At 42.3% G+C, this 26,765-nt stretch overlaps 4 protein-coding genes across 4 annotated transcripts; all 4 read right to left on the minus strand.

Moving 5' to 3' along the window:
- Nucleotides 1–218: 218 nt before the first annotated feature.
- Nucleotides 219–3,151, minus strand: MELLADRAFT_55703 (uncharacterized protein; the record flags this gene model as incomplete). The annotated part of the gene is made up of 16 exons (XM_007408401.1): nt 219–756; nt 827–963; nt 1,037–1,076; nt 1,157–1,166; nt 1,243–1,275; nt 1,353–1,403; nt 1,478–1,632; nt 1,708–1,728; nt 1,790–1,836; nt 1,928–1,996; nt 2,222–2,254; nt 2,317–2,398; nt 2,464–2,541; nt 2,603–2,656; nt 2,758–2,770; nt 2,847–3,151. 16 exons carry the CDS (start codon nt 2,874–2,876, stop codon nt 458–460), a joined length of 1,152 nt encoding a protein of 383 aa, XP_007408463.1.
- Nucleotides 3,152–14,451: 11,300 nt separating this feature from the next.
- On the minus strand, nt 14,452–16,171 carry MELLADRAFT_71533 (uncharacterized protein; the record flags this gene model as incomplete). The annotated part of the gene is made up of 3 exons (XM_007408400.1): nt 14,452–15,614; nt 15,699–15,984; nt 16,070–16,171. The coding sequence occupies 2 exons, from the start codon at nt 15,734–15,736 to the stop codon at nt 15,071–15,073; spliced, it is 582 nt and encodes a 193-aa protein (XP_007408462.1).
- Nucleotides 16,172–19,181: 3,010 nt separating this feature from the next.
- Nucleotides 19,182–20,807, minus strand: MELLADRAFT_62092 (family 14 polysaccharide lyase; the record flags this gene model as incomplete). The annotated part of the gene is made up of 5 exons (XM_007408399.1): nt 19,182–19,662; nt 19,786–20,126; nt 20,227–20,297; nt 20,366–20,455; nt 20,579–20,807. The coding sequence occupies 5 exons, from the start codon at nt 20,805–20,807 to the stop codon at nt 19,182–19,184; spliced, it is 1,212 nt and encodes a 403-aa protein (XP_007408461.1).
- A 1,736-nt stretch (nt 20,808–22,543) lies between these two features.
- Nucleotides 22,544–26,605, minus strand: MELLADRAFT_116094 (uncharacterized protein; the record flags this gene model as incomplete). Its single annotated transcript, XM_007408398.1, has 5 exons — nt 22,544–23,335; nt 23,817–24,603; nt 24,681–24,997; nt 25,057–25,207; nt 25,290–26,605. 5 exons carry the CDS (start codon nt 26,517–26,519, stop codon nt 23,241–23,243), a joined length of 2,580 nt encoding a protein of 859 aa, XP_007408460.1.
- Nucleotides 26,606–26,765: the final 160 nt, after the last annotated feature.

Here is a 26,765-nt window from a genome sequence, read left to right on the forward strand (position 1 = left end):
ATGAAAGAAGAAACAATGTGGTCAATTCCGCAGGCCAATATTTATGCCAATCTTTTGTGAGTGGTTTTTGACTTTGCCCCCGTGTGTGAACTCAATTGCTATTCTTTGCCTAGGTCTGCTTCCCACTACCCCCATTCCCTTTAGTCAACACTACGTGCCAACTTTCAATGGATTTCATGTGGTTACCAACTTTGGTAAAACATGCATGATTAATTTTTGTGCTTCAATAAATCACCCCCATGATAGGGGTTGCTCTAATTTGTCATTTTGAAAGAAGTGTAATTTGAGAGAAGAAAGCACTTTGCCTTTGGGCAAATCTAAGATCTGGAATATCTAGTTGTATCTGCAGAGAAATTGTAGTACATGAAAGTGTTTGAAAACAATAGTGCGACATAATAAGTGACTTCCAAATTCCAAGTCGAGAGCAAACAAGAAGATTTAAAAAATAGATGAGTTACTACGCATGGTAATCCAGGCTGCGTTCATCTGCAACCTTCACCTTCATATTATCAAGGTCATAGTCATCCGCAAAGATCGCCTTGTCATTACTGGAAAAGATAACCCCTTTGTAGATTGCAACCCCTGTCAGACAGAAGACGGCCACATATGCTATGATGATGAGCATAGTCATCACAAACTGAACCGCAAAGAACGTTGGAGAGTTGAATGTCTCTCCAAGGAACTTCAGTGACAAGATGAGGCCGACATTCGGAAAAGTTGTCGCCCAGCATCCCAAAATCTCGTCAAGATGTTTGTCTAAAAGTTTCATGTTGAAAGATTCTCAGCCTTCTTGATCCAAGGATTGAAAATCATAAGGGACACTGACGTAAGCGACTCCAATAGGGAATAACGGCGAGGATGAACAGTAAGAAAGCAGTGCCAGTAAGCATGATTCCTACGAAGACACATCCAGCGAACCAAACTTCGCCTGCTAATTCAGAGATAAGCTTGTTGGCCGGTAATCTGTTAGAACAATGAGATTGGATATCAGACTTAAGGAACTCGTACTATAATAATCAGCTTTATAAAATCATACATTGTTCGACACGCTTTTCCCATGTGGAAGAAGACCAAAGCTGAGGAGTTGAGAAAGATGAGGATGGATGTTAGGGTGGCGAAATTTTCGACATTGAGAGCCTCTTTGCCTCTTACTGACCACTGAATCCCTATGTGAACGAAAAATAGTAAAAATCAGTCAGTCAAACAAATTGGCAGTGATTTGATAAGGCTGTGAAGACGTACCGGAGGGCCCACGGCCACGAATGCACCATTTGCCTAGATGGTGACAAGGTTAGGAAGTCACAATCATAAGCGCCTGAAGTGCTTGTCATAGTGTATTGTCGATCACTCACTTGATGACCAGCCATGAATCCAGTGTGCATCAGTCGGAGTAAAAAAATCGACTGCATTCGAAATCAAGACGCGAATTCAATAAACCTGAAGCTAATCATCCTGATTTGAAGAAAGATCGGTTTACCAAGTAGAATATACTCATGAAAGCTCCCCCGCCAAAGCCCAAAAGCCCTACCACAACAACAGTGACGGCTCGGGGGTCAGTTAACGGCACTATACGTAAGACATTGATGGCCACAACCCCTGTAAACATCAACGGGAACACAGGAAAGGCCCATGCTATATCGAGTATATGGTAGGAAATCCAAACAGTAAGATATATCATCCGTACTCCATGGAGACAAATCTTCTCACCGGGTGTCATGCTTCCCAACGCTGCAACGAGAAGAAGTGTGAGCTTAGGATTATGTATCTCGAAATTCAGGAGTTTTCTCACGATCTCTTGGCCTTAAAAACCAGATGGTCATGACAGAGAATGCAACACTAAGAGATGGTGTTAAACCCCGAACATGAAGTCAGCAATGGTGAGTTTTGCAAAGCTATACACTTATTTACTCTTTCGATCACAACTCACACTGATGACATCGCCACATATACCCAAAATATCACATACACCTCCTCGATGGTGAGTCCGGCTGGCACACTGGATAAAGGAAGCATTGTCAGCCTCGCGATCGACATGATCAACACGACGATGTGATGATGACTTACGCTAGATGTTTTTGAAGTGTGTGTATAGGTAAACCAAAATTTGTCAGACCGCGGCGTGCAGCTGACGTGAACCAACTTCACATACCCTGTAACATTCAATCAATAAGTTGCTTCAGTGCGTGCGATTACTTGTAATTCTGATGAAAGGATCTAACATACATAGTTTACAAGCCCCACAATGATGGTGGCGCTGAAGGATTGTATCGAAGTCAGGAACCAAGACAAATGGAAGGTCACTCCCAAAAAACGTACAAATTCAAAGCAAAAGTTGGAATGAACGAGTTTCTATTGGGATCCATGATAACCCGTTTGAATTGTTTCGTGTAAAGGAATGCTATAGTGTGGGAAACGTGGTTGAGGCGGTTTGCCAATGGTGACACAAAACATCAAGTCGCATACCTTGGACCCCCAATAACGACGTTGCAGATATAAAGATGAGGCAATTTAGGATGAAAAGTACGATCTCAAGCTTCGTCACTGTGAAAGCGATTTGTCAGTGTGATGTCGAGAGTTATCTTTAAATTCGTAAAAAGCTGACACCATGCAGGATGCTTCTTCAAGTTGTAGAGCAAGATATAGACCGAAGCCGTTCCTATGATCGGAAAGTGCATCCATAATTATTATAGGGCTCTTATTATAGTCGATAAGCGCTGCCAAAACATGATCCAAAAACTACAGAGACCCAACACTTACCCATACCAAGTGGCTGGAACAGGAATTTCAGAAGCAGAAGACGTCAATGGCTTGAAATACAAGCATAATGAAAAGGGGAAATAACGCACATAGGCCTGCCAGTGAATACCATGAATCATTTTGGAAAGGGCCGACTTTTTCGGAACTACCATCGTAGAAACTCGCCCCGGCCTTCGGGGAGCAGCATCTTGTTGGTCTAGAAACATGCTCAAGAATTCAGATATCGGGAAGATTATAACTCTAAAGTCGCAGAAGGTGTTAAGACAACTGAAGGGCTGGTGATCACAAGACCGCTAGTTTCAATGCAGCTGAGCTCAAGTATTGGTATGTTTGCTATAGCACGGAGGTCTGGATAAAGATAAGATATGAACCAGACGAAGTTGTGATCCTGACCTGAACACCAAGAGTTTAAATTCCACTCGGAAGATTGGACACGGGATGAAGGTGAGAGTGTGCCAAGAGTGAATTTAGAGAACAGGCCGTATTGAACACTGGAATAGTAGGGCCGCGCAGATTTAATCGCTACTTTCAAGTGTTGACGTCCGTCCTCACGGTAAAAATCGGCTCACTTGTCAGTGAAGTAGTGATAGCCAAGCAAAGGATCCTCGCAGAACTTATAACAAAGCCCTCTCTGCGCGGCCGCGCGGACGCGGCCGCGCAGAGAGGGCTTTGTTAAGCTAATCGCAGAACCTAGGCGACGTTTCAACAAGATTTGAAATTTTATTACCCATGCTCGCCCGACCGACCCCAATTGTCAAAAGTCTTGAAGGGGCTTGAAGGGCTGTCAAACCAGCGCGCCGCTCTCGAAATGAGAGTGAGAGCGGAGCACCGGTGGAGCAGGGTAGAGGAGGGTGGAGCGGAGCACAGTCTGACGCTTTGGGATTTTTGATTTTGACCTTTCCCGCGTCCACTTCTCTCACTATTAGAGCATCCCCACCGCGCCGCCGGAAACGTAACGTTTCGCCCTCCACCGCGTCCAAATAGTCCCACACCTGGCCACAGGTGTCAGCAAATTTTGGAAACGTAAGAGCATCGTCACTATAATGATAAGCTTAACTAAGCCCCTCTCGCGCGGCTGCGTCCGCGCCCCTCGAAGAGGGGCTTACACCGGACTCGTGTTTTTTGGCGGGTGAGCTCCAAAAGTTAAGTCCTCTTACGTTGTTTTTTGGACTTCCACTCAGACCCTCACCGTAGAATTTTGTGACCTTTGAGTATGTTTATCTTCATGAGATGCTACACATTCTTGTACCACTTTTATCCACCACTCAGCTCTGTGACGCTTTCAGGGGAAGTTGCCAGATCGGATTGTTATGTCCTCCTGTAACAGCTTAAGAGGGCCTGTACAGGCCTTCCACAAGATTTGGAATTTTTGTGCTCGCCTCAAGCTTATGACAAAATGGAAAAAACTACTTTTCTGACACAATAAAACTTACAGCCTTTTCGGCGAAAACTCGCAGCTACACGTCTCATCAAACTTGCAACACTTTTTGCAAACCTTTGCTTTGAACAAAAACATATAAAAGTTGTACGAGAATGTGTAGCATCTCATGAAGATAAACATACTCAAAGGTCACAAAATTCTACGGTGAGGGTCTGAGTGGAAGTCCAAAAAACAACGTAAGAGGACTTAACTTTTGGAGCTCACCCGCCAAAAAACACGAGTCCGGTGTAAGCCCCTCTTCGAGGGGCGCGGACGCAGCCACGCGAGAGGGGCTTAGTTAAGCTTACTATAATGAATAGGACGATAAGCCCGTCAGTTCTCTCTCCCAAGGAGTCGGCTTCCACACAGTTGATGATATCATTACCTATAATGAATAGGACAATAAGCCCGTCAGTTCTCTCTTCCAAGGAGTCGGCTTCCACTCAGCATGAGCCCCGTTTCCCGCGGGCTCGGGGATCTCCGGCTTCCGTACCGTCGGTACGGTGCCTCGGGCTAGGTATCTCAGCCCCCCGGCACCGTACCGACTCCGACGGAGCGGGGACCGGGCAAGAGTATGAGGATCCCCGGTTTTTATCGGGGAACCGAGCTATAGCAGAGAGCTGTAGAATCGAGGGCAGATAGGGAGAAATGAAAGGTGAGGAAGGCCTCGTAACAACTCATACATCAGTATAAGGAATCAAATACAATGAAATACCTGTACAAAACAGTAGAATATCAGCCGGAACTTGCTCGTGAAGCAGATTTATGAATTTTTTTGATCTAGCAAGCTCTACCGACTAACACTCGACGGGGAACCGACGGGGAACCAATATTTCGGTAGGCCCCCGATTTTCGGTGGCGGGGGACGGTCTGAAGACGTACATGAAGATCCCCGACAGGGAGGGGTCGGCTCGGAAGCCGGGATGCATTTCCAAAAAGTGCTCGGGGTGGATTTTCGCCGGTCCCCGCTCCCGAGCGAGCGGGGCTCATGCTGAGCTTCCACACAGTTGATGATGTGGAAGCTTCCGCCAAGGATCGGAGACTATATCTACTACAAGTCACGTGACTGGCTGAGGCGCAGTCGTGCACGCATACACCTCTCTACAACACCCCCCCACGACAAGCCTCAGACATCCTCATACAAAACAAATAGTAAAACAAAAAAAAAACTAACAGAAAACAAATCGAAAAAATAAAAAAAATCATTGAAGAAAATTCAAATAAATCACGTTGTCAACATCAAATTCTTCTTTCCAGCCTCAAAAAGTAATGGGCCTAGTGCCTTTGTAAGAGTATCTGCCTTTTGATGTTTTAATTCCACCCAATGTAAAGTCACCGTACCCTTAAATAGCTGCTCATTCACATAATAAAATTCTCTATCTGTGTGCCTTGTTCTCTTGTTTGATGAATTGTCCTTTGATACATGAATTGCTGCTGTATTATCACAGAACATTTTTACTGGTCCCATTGCTCCTACCACATCTCCCACTAAATTCCTCAACCAAACTGCCTCTCTTGCCGCCGTACCCAGTTCCATGTATTCTGCATGGCAGGTTGATGTTGCCACACAACCCTGTTGCTTTGAAGTCCAGGCTAAGGGACAACCCAGAAAAAAAGTTGTGTATCCATGAACTGATTTGGAATACTCGCCACCCCAGTTCGCATCAACATAAGTATGTAGACTGGTCTTGACTTTGTTCATTAGAGGTTTCAGATGTAGTCTGACGCAACCGGTTGTCTTTAGGTAACATAGTACGCCTTGGATCACTGCCCAGCGTTGAGTTGTTGGTCAAGCAGAAAAGGGTGCCAGGAAATTTGTAGCATATGTCAGGTCGGGTCTTGTAGCCACTGCAAGGTAGTCCAAACACCCAATTACTGATAAGAATCTAGTCTTGTCAATGTCGTCCTCTTCCTCCACCGGCCATTTTCCACCAGATTATTTTCCACCCCGTGAAAAAATGAAATCCGGTGGAAAATTCAACTTACCCCCCTGGGATTGATTTTTCCACTGTGGCTTTTTCACACCGGATAATCTGGTGTAAAGTGTTTGGTGGAAAAATCTCCCACCCCCTTGACTATCCGTAATGCAAATGGCGAGCTTGCCAATCATGACGTACAAGACACCAAATTAGAGAGAGAAGCTCTTTGGGACACGGAGCACATGAATGGCTTTATACCTGGACATACCAACACCAATCCTTATGCCAATGGAGGTCCTAAGGCATTCATCAACCCCATCACAGGCAAAAATGTTTGCAGATCCAACACCCCCATGAATACTGGCTTGCACTCATACAATGGTAATGCCAGCGGATCTAGTAAACCTAATGCCTGTTCTTGGGCCTACTCAAACCAGCCAGTTTATGATGGACCTGGAGGTGTGGGTGATAATGATGGGGAAGTACTGTTGTTTTCCAAGATACGCCAGGGATATCCCACGGGGATGTACTGAGGGAAGTGGCATCTCACTACCAGTGATACACCCTCCTTGACTCAAGGGGTCTCAAGAAGAATTGAAAACTTTCACTCTAGAATTTCTTTCTTCCCCCACAGAGTCAATTTCCCAGCCTCCAAGGATCACACACCAGGATCGTGAAAACCTCACTCTCTTACTTTCCTAGATTCTGCTCTTCCTCAAATAGAGTGTGCACTAGATAGATGATCATCCCCAACCTACCGGAAGCTCACAAGTGCTGCTCTGATTGGCAAAGTTACTTTGAATGCCAGGTCGCAAGAGCCAAGATGCTACACTGGAGATGACTTCTAGCCACCAGAACAAGACAGGAAACTTTCAAATCTTCCAGATACACTGAGACAACATCTTTCAAGAAGGTAGCCCCATTAATCTTATCTGACCCAGATGGATCTGTTGCTACAGATAAAGAAGAACAAGTCTCCCTACTTTTCCATGGAACATCAGTTGCACATATTGAAGCAGATTTGTCAGATATCCAATCAACCTCTGGGATTCCATCCAAAACAAAACAAAAAACTACCCAAAACTGGAGATTGACACTTTGGAAAGTGATATAACTAGCTCCAATTGAGAAGGCCAAAGGCAAGGACAATATATCCAACAAACTCCGCAAGGTAGCTCTTCCAGTCTTTGAAGAAACACTTTGTGAAATATTTAATGCATGCTTCCAACCAGGCCATCTCCCGGAAGGGTGGCAAAAGGCAGTGACAATTATCATCCAAGGCCTGTTGACACGATGTACACATTCATATTCTTTCACCACTAATATTACATTTACACATTGGTCTTATTCACTCCCACATATTTCATATCTATCTCATTCACAATATCAAATTATTAATATGCTTATACACATCATAATGCTTGTATCTTTCATATATAAACCCATACTCTCCAGAGCCTCTAGTTGCTTGAGTGTTGATCTCGTTTTATTCTTCTCTCAAACTCCATCCTCTGTGCCACACTCTATTTCATCTCTATTCACTTCTCATTCATATTATACATAGAGTGCTGACACTCTTGTACAGTTTGCTTTGTGTGTCATCAGGTTATGATCCCAGCGCCAAGCTGAGGTATCTTGACTGTCAAGAGTTTTTGAATGCAATCATCTGAATCAGCTGATTCAGACAACACCCACTCTCCCACAGCTACTTATCCATTTCCCGCTAGCACACCTGCTAGTGGAGATCTAAGCTCTTTGTCGAACACCTCTGACGACATTCAATCCGAATCCTCGGGTGAAATTCTACAGACTGTACAACTACTACGACCAAACTTGAATTCAACCATGTCTGACTCTTGAGGGGCAATGCTGTCCACTTCTATTCTGGCTATCTTCCCTAAACTATGCACTTGTGACATCCATCACACGGAAAACTATTTGGATCCAGACACATACTCTCAAATGAACTTTTGAGCTGCATCAGAAAAGTCTTGGAAAAGACGCTCACAAATTGGCGGACTTTCTGGGCCAAATTTACTAAGATCATTGAACTATGTCACATGGGAGGTAGGGCACAGCACAGAACTGATGGATCCCCCTTACTACTTACCTCTTGGATTCAAGAAAAATGGAGAATGGGAAAAATTGTTTCAGGTTTATTCCTCAACGTCAAATCAGCTTACCCATCAGTCCACAGGGAAAGACTTTGGTTCATTGTTCATAAACACCACTGCCTGAAATGCAGCATAAACCTTATAAGAGGATTCCTAAGTGACAGATCCATCAATTTGAGACTCCAAGATTATGTATCAGAAGCATTTAACATCAAAAATGGCTTACCTCAAGGCTCCCCACTCCCAGTTATTCTCTATTGCATATACAATTCAAACTTCCGGGCACAAGCCCCCCTGACCTCACTCCAATATTTTATTGCTTGGATTTATTGATGATGTAGTACACTTGATTGCATTACCGTCAATTGCCAAAAACCTCATCAAACTCAAATCACACAGTAACCAATCTCTTAAATGGCCCAATAAAATTGTAGCAATCTTTGATAAGAAGAAAGCTCAACTCATGCAATTCTCAAACAAAAAGGAACTTGACCCTGTCATGGTATTGTACAATATCACATGTTTTTCCTTTTTAGTCTTTTTTTCCCTATTTCACCACCCAAATGTCAAGGACTTCTGTTTCTTTGATAACTTTCAAATCATAGTTTACTTTATTTTATGTCAAGTCCACACATCAAGTCTTTTCAAATACTTCAAATTAATGTGTGTTGAGAATGACAAAAGTCTTGAGAAGGTTATTACAAGAAGAGATCAAATGATACAAGGATACAAGCAGTGATGAAATGTGTCATATGACAAATATGAAATGAGTAGGATAGGGGTTTGTCTTTCTTTTGGGAATAAGTCAAGTGTGACTTGCAATTTTCTTTCTAATTTCAGGTGTTAGCATGTGTGTTGGAATTTTTGTGTTTGTTTTTTTATAAAGAGCCAGTGTTGTCAATAACCCAGATTCTTTTCTCTCATCAAAAAGAATCTGTAAGTGATTTCACTACTAAATCAAACTTGCAAATATTCTCCATTTAGTTTTCTGCTATTATACTTGTTCATCTTTTTGTGATCTCATCATATCAAATCCCTGTTGCTTGTGCACAGGTTTGTGCTTTCTATTTTTCTCTACATTTATCTTTTTCTTTTCTCACTAATTCTTGTGATACTTTCAGGTGTTTTCTTATACTTATAGCTTTGTAGCTAAAAGTGGCCTGTTTGCCAATTTACTCACTACTGGCCTGATTACCCCAGGTATGACTACTTTTGCAATCATTGTAAAGAATCTTTTTCTGCTATTTTACTCATTCATCTTTTTTGTGATATCATTGTATCAAATCCCTGTTGCTTGTGCACAGACGTGTTCTTATATTTATAGCTTTGTAGTTAGAAGTTGCCTGTTACCCAATTTAATCACTACTGGCCTGATTACCCCAGTGCCCTTTTTCATTTCAAACTCAGCAACACTGCCAGAAGCTCTGCATCTGGTCAAGATTGTGTCTTTACAGACCCATCTTGACTTCAAGTTTGGTGAAGTCAAATTGCAAAGAGGAAAGTCGAGTGGTTGGGCCTATGGCTAGACCCAAAACCTTCATTCAAGAGTCACCTTCATCACATGAATAAGCAACTCTCCAAAAACTTTGGAGAATCAACAGGTGCTCCTCAGGCTTGTCGCCTGAAGAGGCAAAAACATTGATCGCCATGGTTCTCCTACCAAGAATTCTATATGGTAGTATTTCCTGGCTAACCCCCAAAAAACCTCAAAAAGGCCAACCATATTTTAGTGACCACATAGAATACTGCTAGCTGTATGGAAGATGATCCTGTGTGCTTTGTTTTATTATAATGTTTCTAAAAGCCATGTATAGTCTTAGTTCAAGCAACCAAGTTGGACTGGGAACCCAACTTAGTAGCTGTTCATTTGAAACTGATCTTCTTGGTATGTGATGGCCTCCAAGATGGGATGTCTAGTTGTGCTAAAAGGAAAGGTTGTGATAGAATGAATTACAAGGGTGAATCAGGGATCATGGGAACTAAAGGTCAATCATACTAAAAAGTAGATCATTACACATGCAGATGTTATTAAACCCTTGCTTTTGTCTTTTTTCTTTTGTTCCTCATCCTTTACATTATATATAAAGTTTACATAGCTTTAACAATTAACTAATCTGTCCATTCCAACCTTCAGAAGCCCTTACCAGTTTATTTTAAGCCCTTTTATTGTCAGTAGCCATGGATTCACAGTATTTTCTGCTATTCTCTCCTTGATTACTATTTTCAAGTGCTTACCTACATATGTAAGACATATGTAATCAGCCTGTAACAGTCTTGTATCACTTGTTACATGGCTGTTTCCTTGCTCAATAAGCTCCCTTGTTGACAATTGGGGGTCTGGCCAGAGTTACTAGTCACAAAATCATGATTTTCTTTACTTTTCTTCATTTCTTAATAATCCTTATATGTATCAAGCAGGAGTGTTGAAACCTGTACCACAGAACCAGAGGTTGTTTTTCCATTGGGGTTGGAGTTGCTGGGAACAAGCTGTAATCTGTGTTAACACAGTTAGCCAATTGTTAAATTTATCAATTGGCTAACACAAATAGACCAAAAATTAACTACCATGGGGCTAATTTCTCACGGGTGTGTGAATGGCCCCACATCTGTGTTAAATTTTACCTTACCGCTCCTGAGTTGACACACAAGTGCGGATGCTCTAAGACAACTTACAAAGAGCTGATCTGGTCCTAGAGACAACGCTGCCACCTTTACTTTACTAATCATAGTAAAGTATTGGTATCGTATCTTTTTTGCAGTATCCTACCCCCGATACTCAGTATTGGTATCGGCGATACTGTACTCGCTGGGTCCTGACATGGTATCCTGGGATCCGATACCGTATCCAGTATAGTACCGCGGCCGATACTTTACCAGTTGGGGTCCTGGATAGTATCCCGGTATCTTTCAGTACCTTTCAGTATCTTATTTAGCACAAAAGCAACTGGGATACGTGATACAGCAAAATACTTGTCCAGTATCGTCCAAAGATACTCGATACTATAATAGTATTGTCAAAGATACACAATACTTTTCCAGTATTGTGTAAAGATACTCAATATCTTACCAGTATTGTTTAAGATACGCGATACTTTATCAGTATCGTAATGGTATTGTCAAAAACACTGATACTAGATACGTATCGGTATTGTACCTAGTATCAAGGATACTGTACCCAAACCAGCCGGGAACAGTATCTTGGAATTCAATACGGTATCCAGTATTGTATCCTATTGGGCTATACTGTACCAATACGTGTTCGAGACAGTATCTTGAAAAAGATACTTTACCGGGTATCCTCAATACTATACCGAGTATCGTATCGTGGCAGCGTTGCTAGAGACTGAGCAACAGATAGAAATGGAGCCAGGCAAAGTACAAGGCAGCCTTGTCAGACTCAAAGCCGGCTCACAGAGGCTCACAGCCCTACACCACCGGGGGGTTTTGACCGTGTGGGGCTGGTTAGAATTGTGACAACTTCAGTTTTCCAGAGAGGTGTCTCTTGACCAGACCTAAGCACACCATTTCAGTGGCTCAGAGTCATAAGCACTTGTATGCCAATTTTTGGTGGTCGAGAGTGGCACAAAATGGCCAGCAGACCATCATTTTATACTTTGGGGAAAATGAATAAAATTGTTCAAATAGGGCAAAAAATCAAAATTGGCAAATGGTGTGTGTTCAGAAAGTTTCAATCAAACTGATGACATTGGAGCCATAGGCATGAAAGCCTGTAAATTTCTCAGAAGGGGGTTACAGATATGGAGAAAAGGCCTTTGAGATACAATAATTATGATATTTGTACAACTTTGATTGCTTCACAGGAATGAGAAATAGAAAGACAAAATCGGAAACTCAAATATTTGCATTTGCTCAATGAGCATGATGATTTAGTTGTGCAGACCCATGGCGAACAATTTGTTGGTAGATACTTCACCAGCTAAAAATGACACCAAATGGTAAGCTTCTTTTACACCTCCTATTTTACAACTTGATGTTGGGTTAAATGATAGAAGTGCTTGCTTGTTTGGGTAAGATGACATGTTGGTATTCCCAAAAATTGTGTGGGATTGTGCTGAATGGGAGATTTGATCATTATATTAAGATATGAATCAAGTGAAAGGGAAAGGTAAGTTGAAGGACATCTAAAACTCAATCCTGGAAAGAAATATTAGGATGATCAAGAATAGTGAAGTAGGAAGACAGACTTTTGTCTATCAACATGAGGTGATTAGTCAGCGGATGAGAGTTAAGTAGAGAGGATTTGAGAGTTGGTTGAGATTTGAAAGAACCATTATATGTTTCAAATCAATGAAACTGGTGTTGTTACCCTGGACAGGGAAACAAAAGATGAAAGAACAGTCAGTTTGGCCTGATCTAGGTTAAGAGAGTAGCAAATTGCAACTTACACCTCTCATCAATCCTTAACCTTGAATGAATCACTGTTTGGTGTGGTTTGCAGAGCTGCCAACAAATGCCCCCCCTAGGAGATTGCGGGTTAGATGGTTTGGCAATTTGGTCAAAGGAAACCAAAAAAAAGAAAGTGTACCTTGGAGTATATGGTTGAATATGGTTGCTGTGAGTTTGAGAAGACGTGGATATTGCACAGCTTGAGATTAAATTGTTTCAAATTGAGCCTTCAAAACAAGTTTCAATTGGTTTGAAAATGGGAGATAATGAGATTGGTGTATCAAAACAAAGGGATTCATTGTGAGTGATCGAGTTGAGAGAGAGATTTTGCTTCAGTGGTCGTGCAAAAAGGGTGGATGGAATCCTGGAACACAGGGGATTGATTATTCAACTGCTGGAGACAATGCAAACATGTTTGCTCAACAAGAATTTCCTCTTTAGGAGTCTCATCAAGAAAGTCAGCAGAATGGGTGTTGATTAATTCAGGGTGATTGTGTCGCCCTGCGCGTGCAAAACCTGAGTCAACCAGCTATGATGCAGGCGAGCTGTTGGCGGCCGCAGTTGCCCCACCCTTGGACCACATGGTCACCTTGTGAAGCCAAGGAGAACAGACCTCCCTAGGGCGCCCTGCTGGCCACAGGTGAGCTGCAGACAAGTGGTGGGCTAGAGCCTGACCTGACCATTGTAGGCCACCATTCTGACTCAAAGTCCCCCATGGTATCTGTGGTATCCCATCTAGGAACACCTCAGACACATTTATTTAAACTGAATAGAAAACAAGAGGTGTCTGAGATGAATAGCTCCCAGTTCATGTCACGTCACACTCACCCTGTGGTATGGCTATGACCCGGCCCTGGCCCTGCCCGGCCAAGTCTGCCCAAGAGTTTTTTGGGCAAGGTCAAGGCCAAGCCCGGGGCCTTAAGTCCAGCCTGGCAATAGTGAGAAAGGCCCCGCTCCAGGGCTGCTTGGGGCCGAGGCCATCAAAAAAAAATTGTGGAGGCATTGCTGAAGGCTTGTTGAGGGAATTTTCTCGAAAAATTGACGTCATCAAGCATCCGTCCTAAGCTCTCAAACAGGCTTAAAAAGGGCTGGCCGGAGCCAGGGCCTGCCCGGTGCTGCCCGGCAGCATCCTCGACGATGTCCTGCCCGGGGCCGGGTCAGCCCCGTGGTGTACGCATGTATACTCCATCAGACTCCTCACGCAGCTTCTTTTTGAAGTTGGTCACTTGTTATTAACAGATAGGAATGTTAAAACAACAGGGCTATTTACATTACATGTTATCTGACGGGTCGGATTTTATCATATAGAAGTTGGTTTTTGATTGACGTCATTCTTCGTTTACCACTTCTTCTTTACCGTTTCCTTTTCGATAACATCTTTTCTTTAACATCTCACTCGCAAACATCGTTCTTATCATTCAAAGAAATTTTTTCTTCCCACCCACTCCTCCCTTATTTTATTTTGGTTCAGGAGTTTATTAGTTTTAGGCGTTTATTAAGTTGTGTATTGTTCAAGTATTCTTTTATTCAAGATATTTATCCAGGATAATTTGTGGTTACTACTTTAAAAAGTTTGCTACAGTTATTCCATATTAGGTTTAAGACTCATTTCACATTTTGTTAAAAGGTTATCATCTTAGCGTGATTGTTTTAACTTATGTGTCCGCTAGCCACCCCGTGGGGTGTTAGGTTAGGAATGAATGAAATTTATCGTCTCTTGGTTTGTGTACCAAGGGGCTTTTAGTCATCACACCTAACTAATATGTTACGTTTCTTATGTTTGTGAGTGTTCTGGTTTAAAACATTTCCGCCATACATTTTTGAAAAAATGAATGTTAGCTGAAGACGAATCATATATATCATTTCGATCTTTTGGGGAATACTACAGTTCTTCATCCAAGAAAGAGATTAGATAAGTTGAAAAAAACAAAGTTAAATACCAACAGATCATAAACAAGTCAAGAAACTTGATTGGTGAGTGATATCAAAAGATCAACTCTTTAAAACAAACTTATCAAATTCAACACAGATCTGAATCGATTGACTCGAATTCGATAAAAGAAAAAAATCAAAACAATAGAGCAGCATGTAATGTAGACTATGCATAAATACAGAAGTGATGAGCTCGATAAACAAAATCAGTCATTAACATGAATAAGTGCACATTTAAAAGCAGGCAGAATTCAAGGAAGTGAGCAGGGATAAAAAGTTGAAATAAATAGTGTTCAGGGATAATAAAAAGCCTTTAAGGAAAAGATCGCACGAAACAAAGTCTATTAGATAAGCATCATCCAAGAAAAGTACAATGAGATGTTGAAAGAACAATACTGATGAACGGAAGAAAAAGGATAAGTCGTGATACATGATACACAGATAGGAGGACAAATCAGAATGTAATAATGTATGCTGTGATCGAAAGTATCTAGTTTGAGAAAAAATCAAAAGTTTGAGGTTTAAGTTGAGATTGGAAAAGGATATTCATTACGTCCTACAACCGATTCTTGATTGGAGATTGGATAACAACTAGGAGTATGATTTCTAGATGACGGTTTATTCTGATGTGATGATCCAATCGCTTCACAGGTTTGTAAAAAACTAGGTAAACTTGTTGTTATTGTATCCTGATCTTGTTCTTCATCGAACAAAGGTTCTCTGAAACTTGAAACGGTAGATTCTGAATCTTCCGAGTCATCAGAGAAATGTGAAACTTCATCCATTGGTTCAGGATATGGGTTCAAGTTTAGGGAAGTAAGGATAGCCAAATTGGATTTGGTCAATGGTGATGAACTAGCAATCGTGATCGGTGAGAGCTCGAATGATGAAGCCGAAGGCGATTGAAGTGGTGAAGCACATAATTGGCTATTAGGTTGTGTTGGTGAGAATGGCATAGGACCAACCCGAGCGAGATAGCGGGCAGGTTTGACACCTTTTGTACTCAATTGAGATGAAGAGACCGATGATTCAGATGGAGCAGTACTTGGTGAAAGCATTTTTGAACTGGTATACACGTAAGAAAAGAAGTCAAAAGAGAAAGATTAGGAAAGGTGAAGAACTGATTTGATGAACCTCAATGAGACTGACCTCGAAGAGTTTATTGTTTCTGATAAGTCAAGATACATGATGAGTGAAGTAGTAAAGTAGACTTGGAGGTAAGTTGCTCGATGATAGGTTTCTTATAAGGAGAATAACAATTTCGATGATGTTGTTGTTATTTATTAATGATGACGTTGTCTCTGAACCAATTCTAGATTCGATCAAGGGTTTCTTATTCTGAATTTGAGTTTGGCTTAGATGCGATTTGATTAATCTTAATCAGAAGAAGTGGAGGTCAAATCTTCGAAAGGAACTAATTCAAAGTAAGGGTTGGCTTTATAAGAAGTAACACAAATCAGTCTATGCAACCAAATTTCACAGGATTAAAAAAAGTCAGACTCGTCGCCTGATTTGCTTACACTGAGATGAGTAACAGTCAAAGGTCAGCTGAAGACGATGAAAGCCTTTCCAAGACAATCGCTCAGAATGCTACTCAAAATGTAGTAAGATGCTGTGGATTGGTGATTATCGGGAAAGATGATTTCGATTTGGGATTGTTATATAGATGTATGATGATGCGATTCTGTCGAATAAGAATATTTCACAAGACTTAATCAAAATGAAGTGTTCTAGAATCAATCACAGCGAAGATGATTGGTGTGCACCGCTCTCGACGTCTGTGGCTTATCTCTATATATGTATATGAGGATCGAATGAGTTTTTTTTTTAATTTGAACAAGTGAAATTTAAAAATATCACCTGAGCTTTTTCGGTCGGCGATGCTCGGAAGAGCTTTTGAGGTGACAGCTTTATCTTGAAAAACTTCGGTCGGTTCAATTAAATCTTGCTCAGTAGAAATTCAAGTCCAATTTTAATCTCTTGGTCTTCTACATAGAATCTAAATCTCAAGCTATTAATTTTTATGATTCACTGGATTCCACCAATTTGAACCGGTTTGAAGTTGGCAATTGTTAAGAATCAAAAAGAAGAAATCATCTTTCATTCACAGCTATTCACAGCTAACTCGATCATGTGATAACATCATGATTCGAGCTCGGTTGATTAAATCTTTTCAATACAACAAAAGCTCACCATCGGCGCCACCGGCATGCGGTAGGATGCTGCTAAGAACCGTGAAAAAAGAATCAACAGCCAAGCCACATTCCGGCCGGTCTTGTTGACTTCCATAATCACACTTTCACCGGAGTCCACCGGAGCCCCACCCAAAGAAGCCATTTTTAACACGCAATTCATATAGCCAAGACTCGGGTCTCCTTTAAAATGGTGGGTTTGGGCCACTGGATCAGAATACAAGGAGGGGAAAAAATCTACTCAGCTTTCAATGGAATTTCCATTCAGGAGGTAAGAAAAACAATCGAGCTCTTATTCTTGGCATTGAAGCCCTTTATAAATTTCTTCCCAACTCCACATGCATGGTTTTACCTACATACATATGTACCGGAGTACAAAGCTGATCATACGTTTTTCAATTGCGTGTTGTTTCTCAGTTCCTTTAAACTTTGTAGTACGTAATATTAGCGCGAGCACACGATATCAATTGTAATTTGTGCTCTCACTGCTCTCAGCTCTCTATGTACCATACAAATGTATGTGTATACCATGATTGCATCGGGATTCCGGGAATAAGAACCGGTACATACAGAATAATTATAATTTATCGTGATCGATGTGATCGATGACCTCATGAGATAATGAGAGCGGCTTCAAATCTTGTGAACAGCGCTGAACACTTGATTGATCAACATCCATTCGCCAGTTCACCGTTACAAACTCGATGCAACTTCTACTCAACAGCCAAGTGCTACTTTTAGAACTTTTTGCATTGAGAGTTACTCTCACTTACATATACTCTTGAAAGCTTGAGTTTCGTCATCTGCTGCGCCAGTGGATGGCGCCGTTTTTGCTGGCTTTGTATTTACTGTTGTTCTCGAAAAGCTTGTCCAAGGTTTCCCGCCAAATTGCTCAAGTTTTGCGGGAAAACTCGGACAAGCTTTTCGAGAACGACAGTATGTATGACTATGTAGGTTCGGAGCTTAACAGTGTCCTTCAGCCGCAAGGCCATCGGCTCAAGTCGGCTCAAGTCGGCTCAAGTCGAATTGATATATTTAGTATGTGAGCATTTTTGTGTTTTGTGATCAGACCCCATCTGATTCTACAAGCTGCATCCCTGTTCATTTCTATGTAAAGGTGTGTTACTTCCGTGATTTGCTTCCACGTATTCTATTAAAGGAGTCTCTTAAAAGAATCGGGATGATCATGTTGAGTTTTCATTTTTGCAATATGTAGTAGCTGTGGACCCCAAACCTTCTCCTCCACATGTATGTATAGCCTTACCTAGCCTCACATCTTGCAGAGCCTCATCTGACATGTCACCCGGCTGGCGGCGCGACGCCAGGTCATATGATAGACAGGAAATTTTGATCTCTTGACCTGTCTGTTCTCTCCATACACGCTTTCCTATAGAAGATTCTCGCCGCAAATATAGACAGCTTGCTTAGGTGCAAGTTGCAACACGAGAAGGAAACACGCACCTATCTGAGCATATCGCTGCGGAACCCCTTGTTGACTGAGAGATGGCGATGATTTCTACATGTTTGAAACTGAGAATTAAGTCAAACAGTCATGTACAAGCAGACGCAAAAAGTTTACGTCACCCCGGGCCCCGACCAGCTTGATTCTGCAGTACACCTCTCGGGTTAGTGAACTGGTCGGGCCCAGGGGGTGACGTAAACTTTTTGCGTCTGCTTGTACAAAGAGGCGTGAGTGTTCACTACATAGGAAGCCCGTGGCAAGTTGTGAGTATTCTGTTCAATTGTGGTCCCTTCAAATGTCGTGAGCATTGATGTTCAATAGCCCCACGTGGTGCCGCAAGGGAATCGCGAGAACTCGAGAGATAAGATGTTGTATGTGAGGATTTGACTTTTTTAGGCTTCACTAAGCCCGAGCGCGTTTACCGCGTTCTCGAAGATTTGCGGGGGCCGTTTGGTCTTCTTTCTATACTTCTTTCTTCCTTTTTCATAAAGAAAGGTGTGCATTTTGTTCTTCCATAGAATTCTTCTACAAAACTTCTATATACCTCAAAAAGGCTCTCATCAGCAGTCAAATTGTTGCGTTGATTTTGTAGAAGCGCAAATGCCAAGACAATTTCCGTAAATTCATGGTCTCAGTCAAACTGAAATTTATCGTGTAGAAATAATGAGGAAGCGCCAATTCAACATATCGGATCACTTGGTTCCTTTTATTGTTCCTAATATTGTTTTTGATCAGCTCCCATCTCTCATTTTCATATAAATGAGTCAGGATATTATTCACATATATTATTGCTAGAGATTGATACAAAAAAATAGAATTGAACAAAATCAACGTTCAAGAGTCCCTTGTTAAATTTAAAATATGTGATAGATCCTTTCTCCTGCTATCCACAAGTACTCACAGCCCCAAAGAAATGCATTAAAGAGGACAATAAAAAGTAGATATACAGAAGACAAGAAGTTTGACCTGATTACTTGATTACCTGATTACCAAACCAAACCTATTGAAATAAGTATACTGATCCTTACTTGATGCCCAAGAAGGATCATGTCCACCAAAGAATGTATCAGCCATGATACCCATAAATTGAGCTGACTCCTTCCTTACTGTCATAGTCTGCCGACGGATACCTGAAATAGCTTGAGAGTAAGCGTCTTCACGATCTCCGACCGGATGTTGAGTTGGATCCGTTTGATTCGTCGCAGGTAATTGGACTAATTCCGGAGTGGCAGAATTATTAAGAGGTGGGGTAATGATTAAATTAAGAGCTGTTCGACGCTGGATATTCAATCTCCTAGCTAACTTTGCATGGCCAAGTGAGGTTCCAGAGAGATGAGTATTAGAAGGAGAAGTTGAAGTTGAAATCATTCCACCGGAATTTGAACTCTGGTTATAATCACTTGAAAAGTTCTTTCCTATTGGATGAGGAAGTCCAAGTGAGGTAGGTGAGACGAATGAGCTATTATCAGGTCTGACTTGGCGCAAGAATAGATTAGTACCACCGGTGGAATTCAAACTCGATTCTGATGAATCTGATGAATCTGGTGATTCTGATGATTCTGATGGGTCTGATGACTCCGACGACTCCGACGACTCCGTTGACTTTTGCTTTGACTTATCTGCTTTAGCTGGGGTTTCTTTGACCGATCCAACAGGATGCCGATAATAAACTTGATCGGAATGTAAGGCCAATTGACCATTGATCCAAATATTGAAACCTCCATCATTCTCTTCACCATTGTTCAACCAAATATCTTGTCGAACATTTGTCCACCCGCCTCTAGTAAAGTTCCATGCACCTCGACCAATCGAATAACCGTATTCCGCATTACAATCTGAAAGTGGTGGAGTTTGACATAGAGACGGAACTTGTCGACCTTTAGGTGCATAAAGATATAGCTCACCGGTTCCATTGGTCCTGAACTAAAAATAATATAATAAACGAAGAAAGAACATGAGTATATGCAACTCTAGGATAAATGACAGGGCATTTTATATTTCAGGTGAGAGAAATGAACTCAACCATGAGCCTAGTACTAAAGCACTCATCGGATTCTACACCACCAGAGCAACCTGTCCCACCGCCATATAAACCTATTGATTTATTCAGGAGACAACCAATCAGAAGAATGAACCAAATAAGATGAGGTATAAGTACCCACCTGGAAGCTTTCCACCTTTGTTGAAATCAAAATTGCTTGGAAAAAAGACGCTGTAATATAAGCTAACATTGGTGGCCTTTGACAAATCGACTGAAGTTTCACAAGTGATTTTTTTAGAGTGTGAATTCAGAAATGAGTCAACGATATTATGGTAAGGTAGATAGGAAAACGATTAAAAATGGAGAACAAAAATAGTTTGAGAATAAAACTTACGAGGTGAAGCGTAAAAACCAATCCCTCCTATTGGACTTGCGCTATTCCTTCGATCAGGATTGGCAGAACCTTTAGGATATAAGACTTGCATGACGGTATCATTATTCGAGTTCAAGTTAGAATTGTTCATCGAGATATTATTAATTTCTAAATCCGATTGAGGTATTGATGTCATTAGTTGTAAATTTTTCTTTCCCCAGGCCCATTGAGTGATATCAAAATTATCCATGGTAAAATTCGAAGGTAGGTACCAGACTGTGTCATCCGCGTCTTTCACCTTCCGACTCGTTCCTGACGAGGGGATTAGCTGGGATAGTGGGGAGCTTAAGTCGGGCTGCCCGAGAGCACTTGCTAGAGGACCATTCAACAGATCGCTCAAGGCTGAAGTGATTGGTATCGCACTCGCCCTTGATGATAGATAAGACACCAAGAAACACAAGCCAAGTTGATTCATCGGGCTGACTTTGAGAAAAGAAGATCAAATTGCTCAGCAATCTGGTGGTGAAAGAAGATTATTGCGTTAGGTGTTGATTGAAGGATGCTTGATCTCGACGGTGCAAAGTGATTTCGATGGTATAGAATGAATCAAGGAGGAAAGCGGTGACGGAATTTAGCCTTATTATATTTTTGCTCCGGGCATGAGATGAAGTCAAAAGTAAGAAGTGCTGACGAGGGGTCAACCCATCTAACGCTCACTGGGTTTTGTTCTAAACTTTCCATAATGTGAAGCCCTTCTCATCAGTCTGGAGCCTGCTAGCCATCTCAACAATTTAGACCATCTAGCAGGTATAGGCCATCTAAAAAACTTGGATGACTAGCCAGGTTTGCAATGTAGAAGATGGCGCACCAAGGCTGCTGAACTGTTAGAGTTCCTGCCCGCGAGCTCCTGCGATACCGCTCATGATCCACAAGTCCTCGGTATAGTTAGCGTTGGGTTGAAAGCTAAAGCAGAAGGCGTTCGAAAAAGAATTGATTCTAAAAAAAGTGAGCCCATCTGAGAAGGGTGGAAACAGGTGGAAACATTTTCTTGTCAATACAATCTGGATCCCACGCGAGTTTAACAGATAAGTGAAGAGCCATACATGTCATGAGCACATTTTTGCGCAACATTTTTTCCTTTAGCTTAGTTAAGCTAAAATCCTTCACCACTTCACCAGATTCGACGTCCTATTTCGCACGTCAAGATCTCTACAAACGGCTTCTAGACGTTGAGAATCCCTTCCTTCCATCGGTTTAAGTACGGCGACTAACTTTTTCTTGCTAGGCTCTTCACCGTCAAGTGAGATTACCATCCGTATAACCCAATGGGTGTGTCATTGAAAATTTACAAAAATCACGGTAGTAATTTTTTGAGAGAACCAATTTGAACATTGATAGAATCCTTTACACCAATGTGGTCAACAAACTGAGTGATGTAGAAATTCAAGATCAGATTCACTTTTACATGAAGAGTCTTCTGTATATCAAAGTGAGAACTGTTGTGACTCGCATGGTTGGCTACAAACATTTTGGAGGACACTGAAGAGGAAATGTTGGACTGGATCCAAACACCAAACACAAACAGTATAAGAGGAACCAAAGTGAAATCAGATCTTATAATAAGATTGTCGAAAGATACAGTCAGATGGAGACAAAGAAAAAGTTCCAACACGACTTTGAGGATCAGGTAATTATAAAGGAAAAACAATCAATGAAATGAATCACAGTGACGTCAGATGATCAGTGACGCAATATCCTACCATTGGGGTACATGGTGTAATACTGACATGTGATTGCACAAAAAGAGAAAAGAAATCAATTTACAAATAATTGATGAAACGCTCTACAATGATCATACTCAGTGATTGATTTTGAAGCATCAACGGATGGTAAATCCAACAGGAAAAACACAAATCGATGGCAAAACAATAGTCTGGATCCTGCGTTATGTCTGTAGTGCCACCCATAACTGAACGGATGCTTGTAAGGCTTACTTGTTGATTTTCATTGCTTATTTTGACATTCATAAGAGTAGATCTACCATAATCCCCAAAGCTAGCCTCTTCCTCCGTGAAAATAGCAAAAAGTATTGTCCGTACAAATTTAACAAGTATAATTACCAATAGCATTACAACTATTTTATCCCGCTCAAACTGACAGAATCGGCGATTTCAACCCAATCACACTACTGACAACCTTAGCTCTGATTTTTCAAGGGCTTGTATTGAATCATCTCAATTACCAATCATCGCGCAAATCTCAAAAATAAAAATGTAATATCAGCTTCGTCGGTCTGGGTCAAAAAACATACCTAAATCTTGTGAAAACGCTTAGGCTTTGGCGTGTCCAATTTCATTCTTGTTGTGCGGATCTGTAAGCTACGAGGATAAAGAAGGCACTACGGGGATAAAATCTGGAGCATTAGTAACAGCCGCATGGAGGAAAAAGGCAAATCTTGAAAGCAAGGTCTTCAGAGCTGGCAGGATGCGTGCTTCATGTTGTTATGGCAGTAAATGCGATATAATGGGTGGAAAATTGAAGATGTTGTGAGATCGTGACGGAAATCCAGTGATAACGCGGGAGAGATCAGTCTTGAGTGGCATGATATGGTAGCCATTTATTTAGCAGGGAGACAATGAGATAACCCGCCGAAAATCGATCAGAGTGCTAGATTTTCGGAGTCTCAAAGCCCAGGAGGGATGGCTGCTGGTACAACCGGAATACATCGGTACTGTCTTGAAGAGTCAGGTGCCGATATCATTCTCACCAGATAGCGCTCTGGGAAACGCCCGGACAAGACTTAGGCTGAGAGATATTGCTCAAGCTTTGCTTTCTGGTCGGCGAGGGCAGAAAATAGGCAAGGGGGTGCCCGTATCGAGATTAGATGGTACGAAACCGCAGGGTTTGAGGTTGTGATGGATTCCGCGCGTTGAAAGTGGCTTGCGTTTGGGAATAGGCTGGATAATGAGGAAAATGGTGTCGAGATTCTGTAGTATGATTGGGCAAAGGATGGACAATCGACGCCGTACTTGCCTGGTGAAGAAACTGGGAATGTCCATACGAACCTTCGTTTTAAAATAAAGATAAACTAAATATATGAGATATGACTGAGAGAGGAAAGAAAAGATGGTAGCAGCACGCGAAGACTTGATTGATCAGTTCACAACGTCCGCACTCGTTTGGTATCTGCGGTGTTAGTGCGAAAGGGGATGAGTCAAATGTTGACAACAACATTGAGCCATTGTGATAGACTACATACCGGATTGTGGACTACCTCCATCGTTTTCGTCTTGATGAGTGCAACAAGCATCATTGTCGTAATCGACAGGTCGTTTCTTCGTTTCATTTGGGGAACGAGAAAGATCGGCAGAACTAACTACACCAGAGATGAAGGGCTGTTTGGCAAGGCTGACAGCTGCAGGGTCATTCGAATTGGAGGTGACAGAATTCAGTAGCGGACTGTTGTCGATGATTGTGTCAAATCGTGCGTCCGTGATTTCTTCTACGTCATCATCGGAGCCCTCACAGCCCAGAACCGTCCCATTTGATATTAGTTCATCGTCATCAACAGAATGATACTTCGAGGTGACAGGTTCGGCGGCCTCCTGATTCAAATTGGAGTGTGGTACTGAGAGTTCATCTGGGTGTTCTAGCTTGTCAGCCGGCGTGGCTCCGGTTGTGGGGTTCTTCAAGGCCTCTTCACTTGCTTCAACCGAGTCCAGTTCTTCACCATCAGCAGTTTTGTCGGTAGGACTGTCGCAGTCAACGGTTTGATCATCTCGCAGATCAGACTCAAGGGTGTTCTCGGCTACAAAATGACCTTGCACAACCGGAGTTAAAACTGATTTCGGAAAGTCCTTGACCATCCCATCGAAATGCTGATCTTGGCATTCTGCCGAATCAGGCGTGCTATTATCGAGATGTAATGATCGTGCTGAATCACGAAGGGCGGATTGCGATGACGAGGTGCAAGTATCTTTGACGACACAATCAGCTTGCACGTGTTTATTCTTATCATCTTCCTCATTGTCATGCTCTGCTACGTTCTATATAACATATAGGGGTAAATGACGAGGACTTTGTGGGTTGCGGATCAAGTGATGATGAACAATAGCAAACTCACATGATTGCTCGGTATGGAGACATCGATCAACTGAATAGGTTCAGTTGATCCATTTGTTGGTGTCACGGGTAAATCAGAGCCCACATCACCCTCAGATATCATAGGTGGGTCCAAATGAACAGCTGAGCTACTAGCATCATGTGCCTTACCTACTGTGTCTTCGTCCACAGTTAAAACTTCTTCAACACTAGCAAGAGGCCCTTCCGTGATCGTTGCGTCTTCAAGATCAACGTGCTCCGGAGCTTGTTCAGCTTCATAATCTTCGCAAGAGTCTTCCTCCGTGTCGCCTTGTTCCGCGTCCAAAGGTTCTGTTAAATCTGAGGGGGAAAATTCAATCAATATTGTCATCCGTGACCACGAGCAAGAAAAATCCTACTTTGCTTCCATACATGTTTGGCCAAGACGTTGAATCGATGGATGAGCCTGGGCTGTTTCTCTAAGCTGACCAAAAGTCGACTGGGGAGGTTGGCGCCTACATGAAGGCGATCTATATCAAAAAGTGAAAGCTCGCGAGTGTATACATTATCCTGCAATGCAAACCAAGCATGTGAGAATGTGACAAACAGGGGCAGGATGCAAGGACGTTGGCACTCGAGTGAGGTGGCTTACCTCAGGAATGCGAGCTTCGAGGTCGGGAAAGCTCAATACAAGTTCGCTGTGGTCAGTCTGAGTAAAATCGGGAAAAATCTGACGAAGAGTCTCAATGAAGTCCCCGAGCGGAGCAAAGTAGATTGCTTGATCCGCCAATTCACCCAATAATAGAGGTTCTTCGCCTGGACAGGATTCTGGATTGGGGTCGTTCGATGAGTTTGAGGCAGACAAGCGTTGAAATACATTATACTCGCAATCTTCGCACAATAATCTAATGCAGGGGGCTTGCTTGATCATTTGCTCCTGTGGGTCAAGAGTATTTTCGTCGATGATTTCAAGTACCTCGAACTCCGTTCTGACGTGTTCAAGGAGGTCAATTCGAGGTCTTGGATGTAATTCGAGGCTCTCATCAACGGCAGTAATTTCATCAGTGTTCAGTGACTCGATGGGTTCCTCGATAGATGTCTGGACGTCTGTTGTCAATTGCGGAAGCAGCGGAAGAGAGTCTGGGGGCACTTCGTCTGCTACGGTGACGCTCTGCTCACCGTCCTCGGCCTGGGCCAGTGAGGACAGTGCTTCAGCAGTAGGCTGAATGATTGAGTGGGCTTCATCTTGGTGAGGCGCAACGTGAGGCTCAGCCTCGGAAGTTGAACCGGTTCCAGATACGACGTCAGATAGAGAAGCTTGTTCAAAGGTCTCATCAGTCACTGCTGCATTTTGATCGTTGAGAATTGGAGCGGAATCACGCTCGAGTTGCTTGGGTTCATCACTTGCACGGACAGGCTCCGCTGGTTGTACCAAGGGCACCGAAGTTTGAACTGAAAAGGCTTGTGAGTCGAATGTAGGAAGGTGCACAGGTTCAATCTCGACAGGGTTTTCAATGCCCATTGAAAGGGATGAGGTGAGATCGGAAGTGGAAGAGGGAGGCAGATTTATAATGTCCCTTCCGTAAGTCGATAAGTTGGAGTCGATAAATGTGGGGAAGTCGTTGATTGGGAGTTCTGAAGTAATGGGCGCCAATACGTTTATCTTTTGACAAGAGTCAAGTTCGAAAGGAGCCGATGAGTAGTCATCGGTCATTTCAACTTCTTGAGGATCAGTGGATTGAATAGAAGCCATGAATTGATCACAATCCGATTGAAGTTCACAATCGAATCTATCAGGAGAGACCATATCGGCGTCAAGGGTATAGTCGAGTTCCATGATGTGATTAGATGACAAAGGATGATCTGGGAGCTCAGCATCCATAGTAAGAGTTCAATCAAAGGTGATATAAGATAAGTTTGGTTTTTTGGAATCAATGTGAAAAGATTTAAGAGAAATCAATAATCGAGGATGGTCAATGGTCAACAGGGAGGAATGAAGCATCTGATTCTTACCCTTTTTCTCCTTTTTCCTTCCGAGTTCCAACCAATCAAATCAACCCTAACTCTATGCACTTAGTACTTCAGCTCGGGTCAAACTTCAATTCGGGTCACCCGTGACCCGAATACA

Source organism: Melampsora larici-populina, assembly GCF_000204055.1.
Source record: "Melampsora larici-populina 98AG31 unplaced genomic scaffold MELLAscaffold_12, whole genome shotgun sequence".
Taxonomy (NCBI): Eukaryota; Fungi; Basidiomycota; class Pucciniomycetes; order Pucciniales; family Melampsoraceae; genus Melampsora; species Melampsora laricis-populina.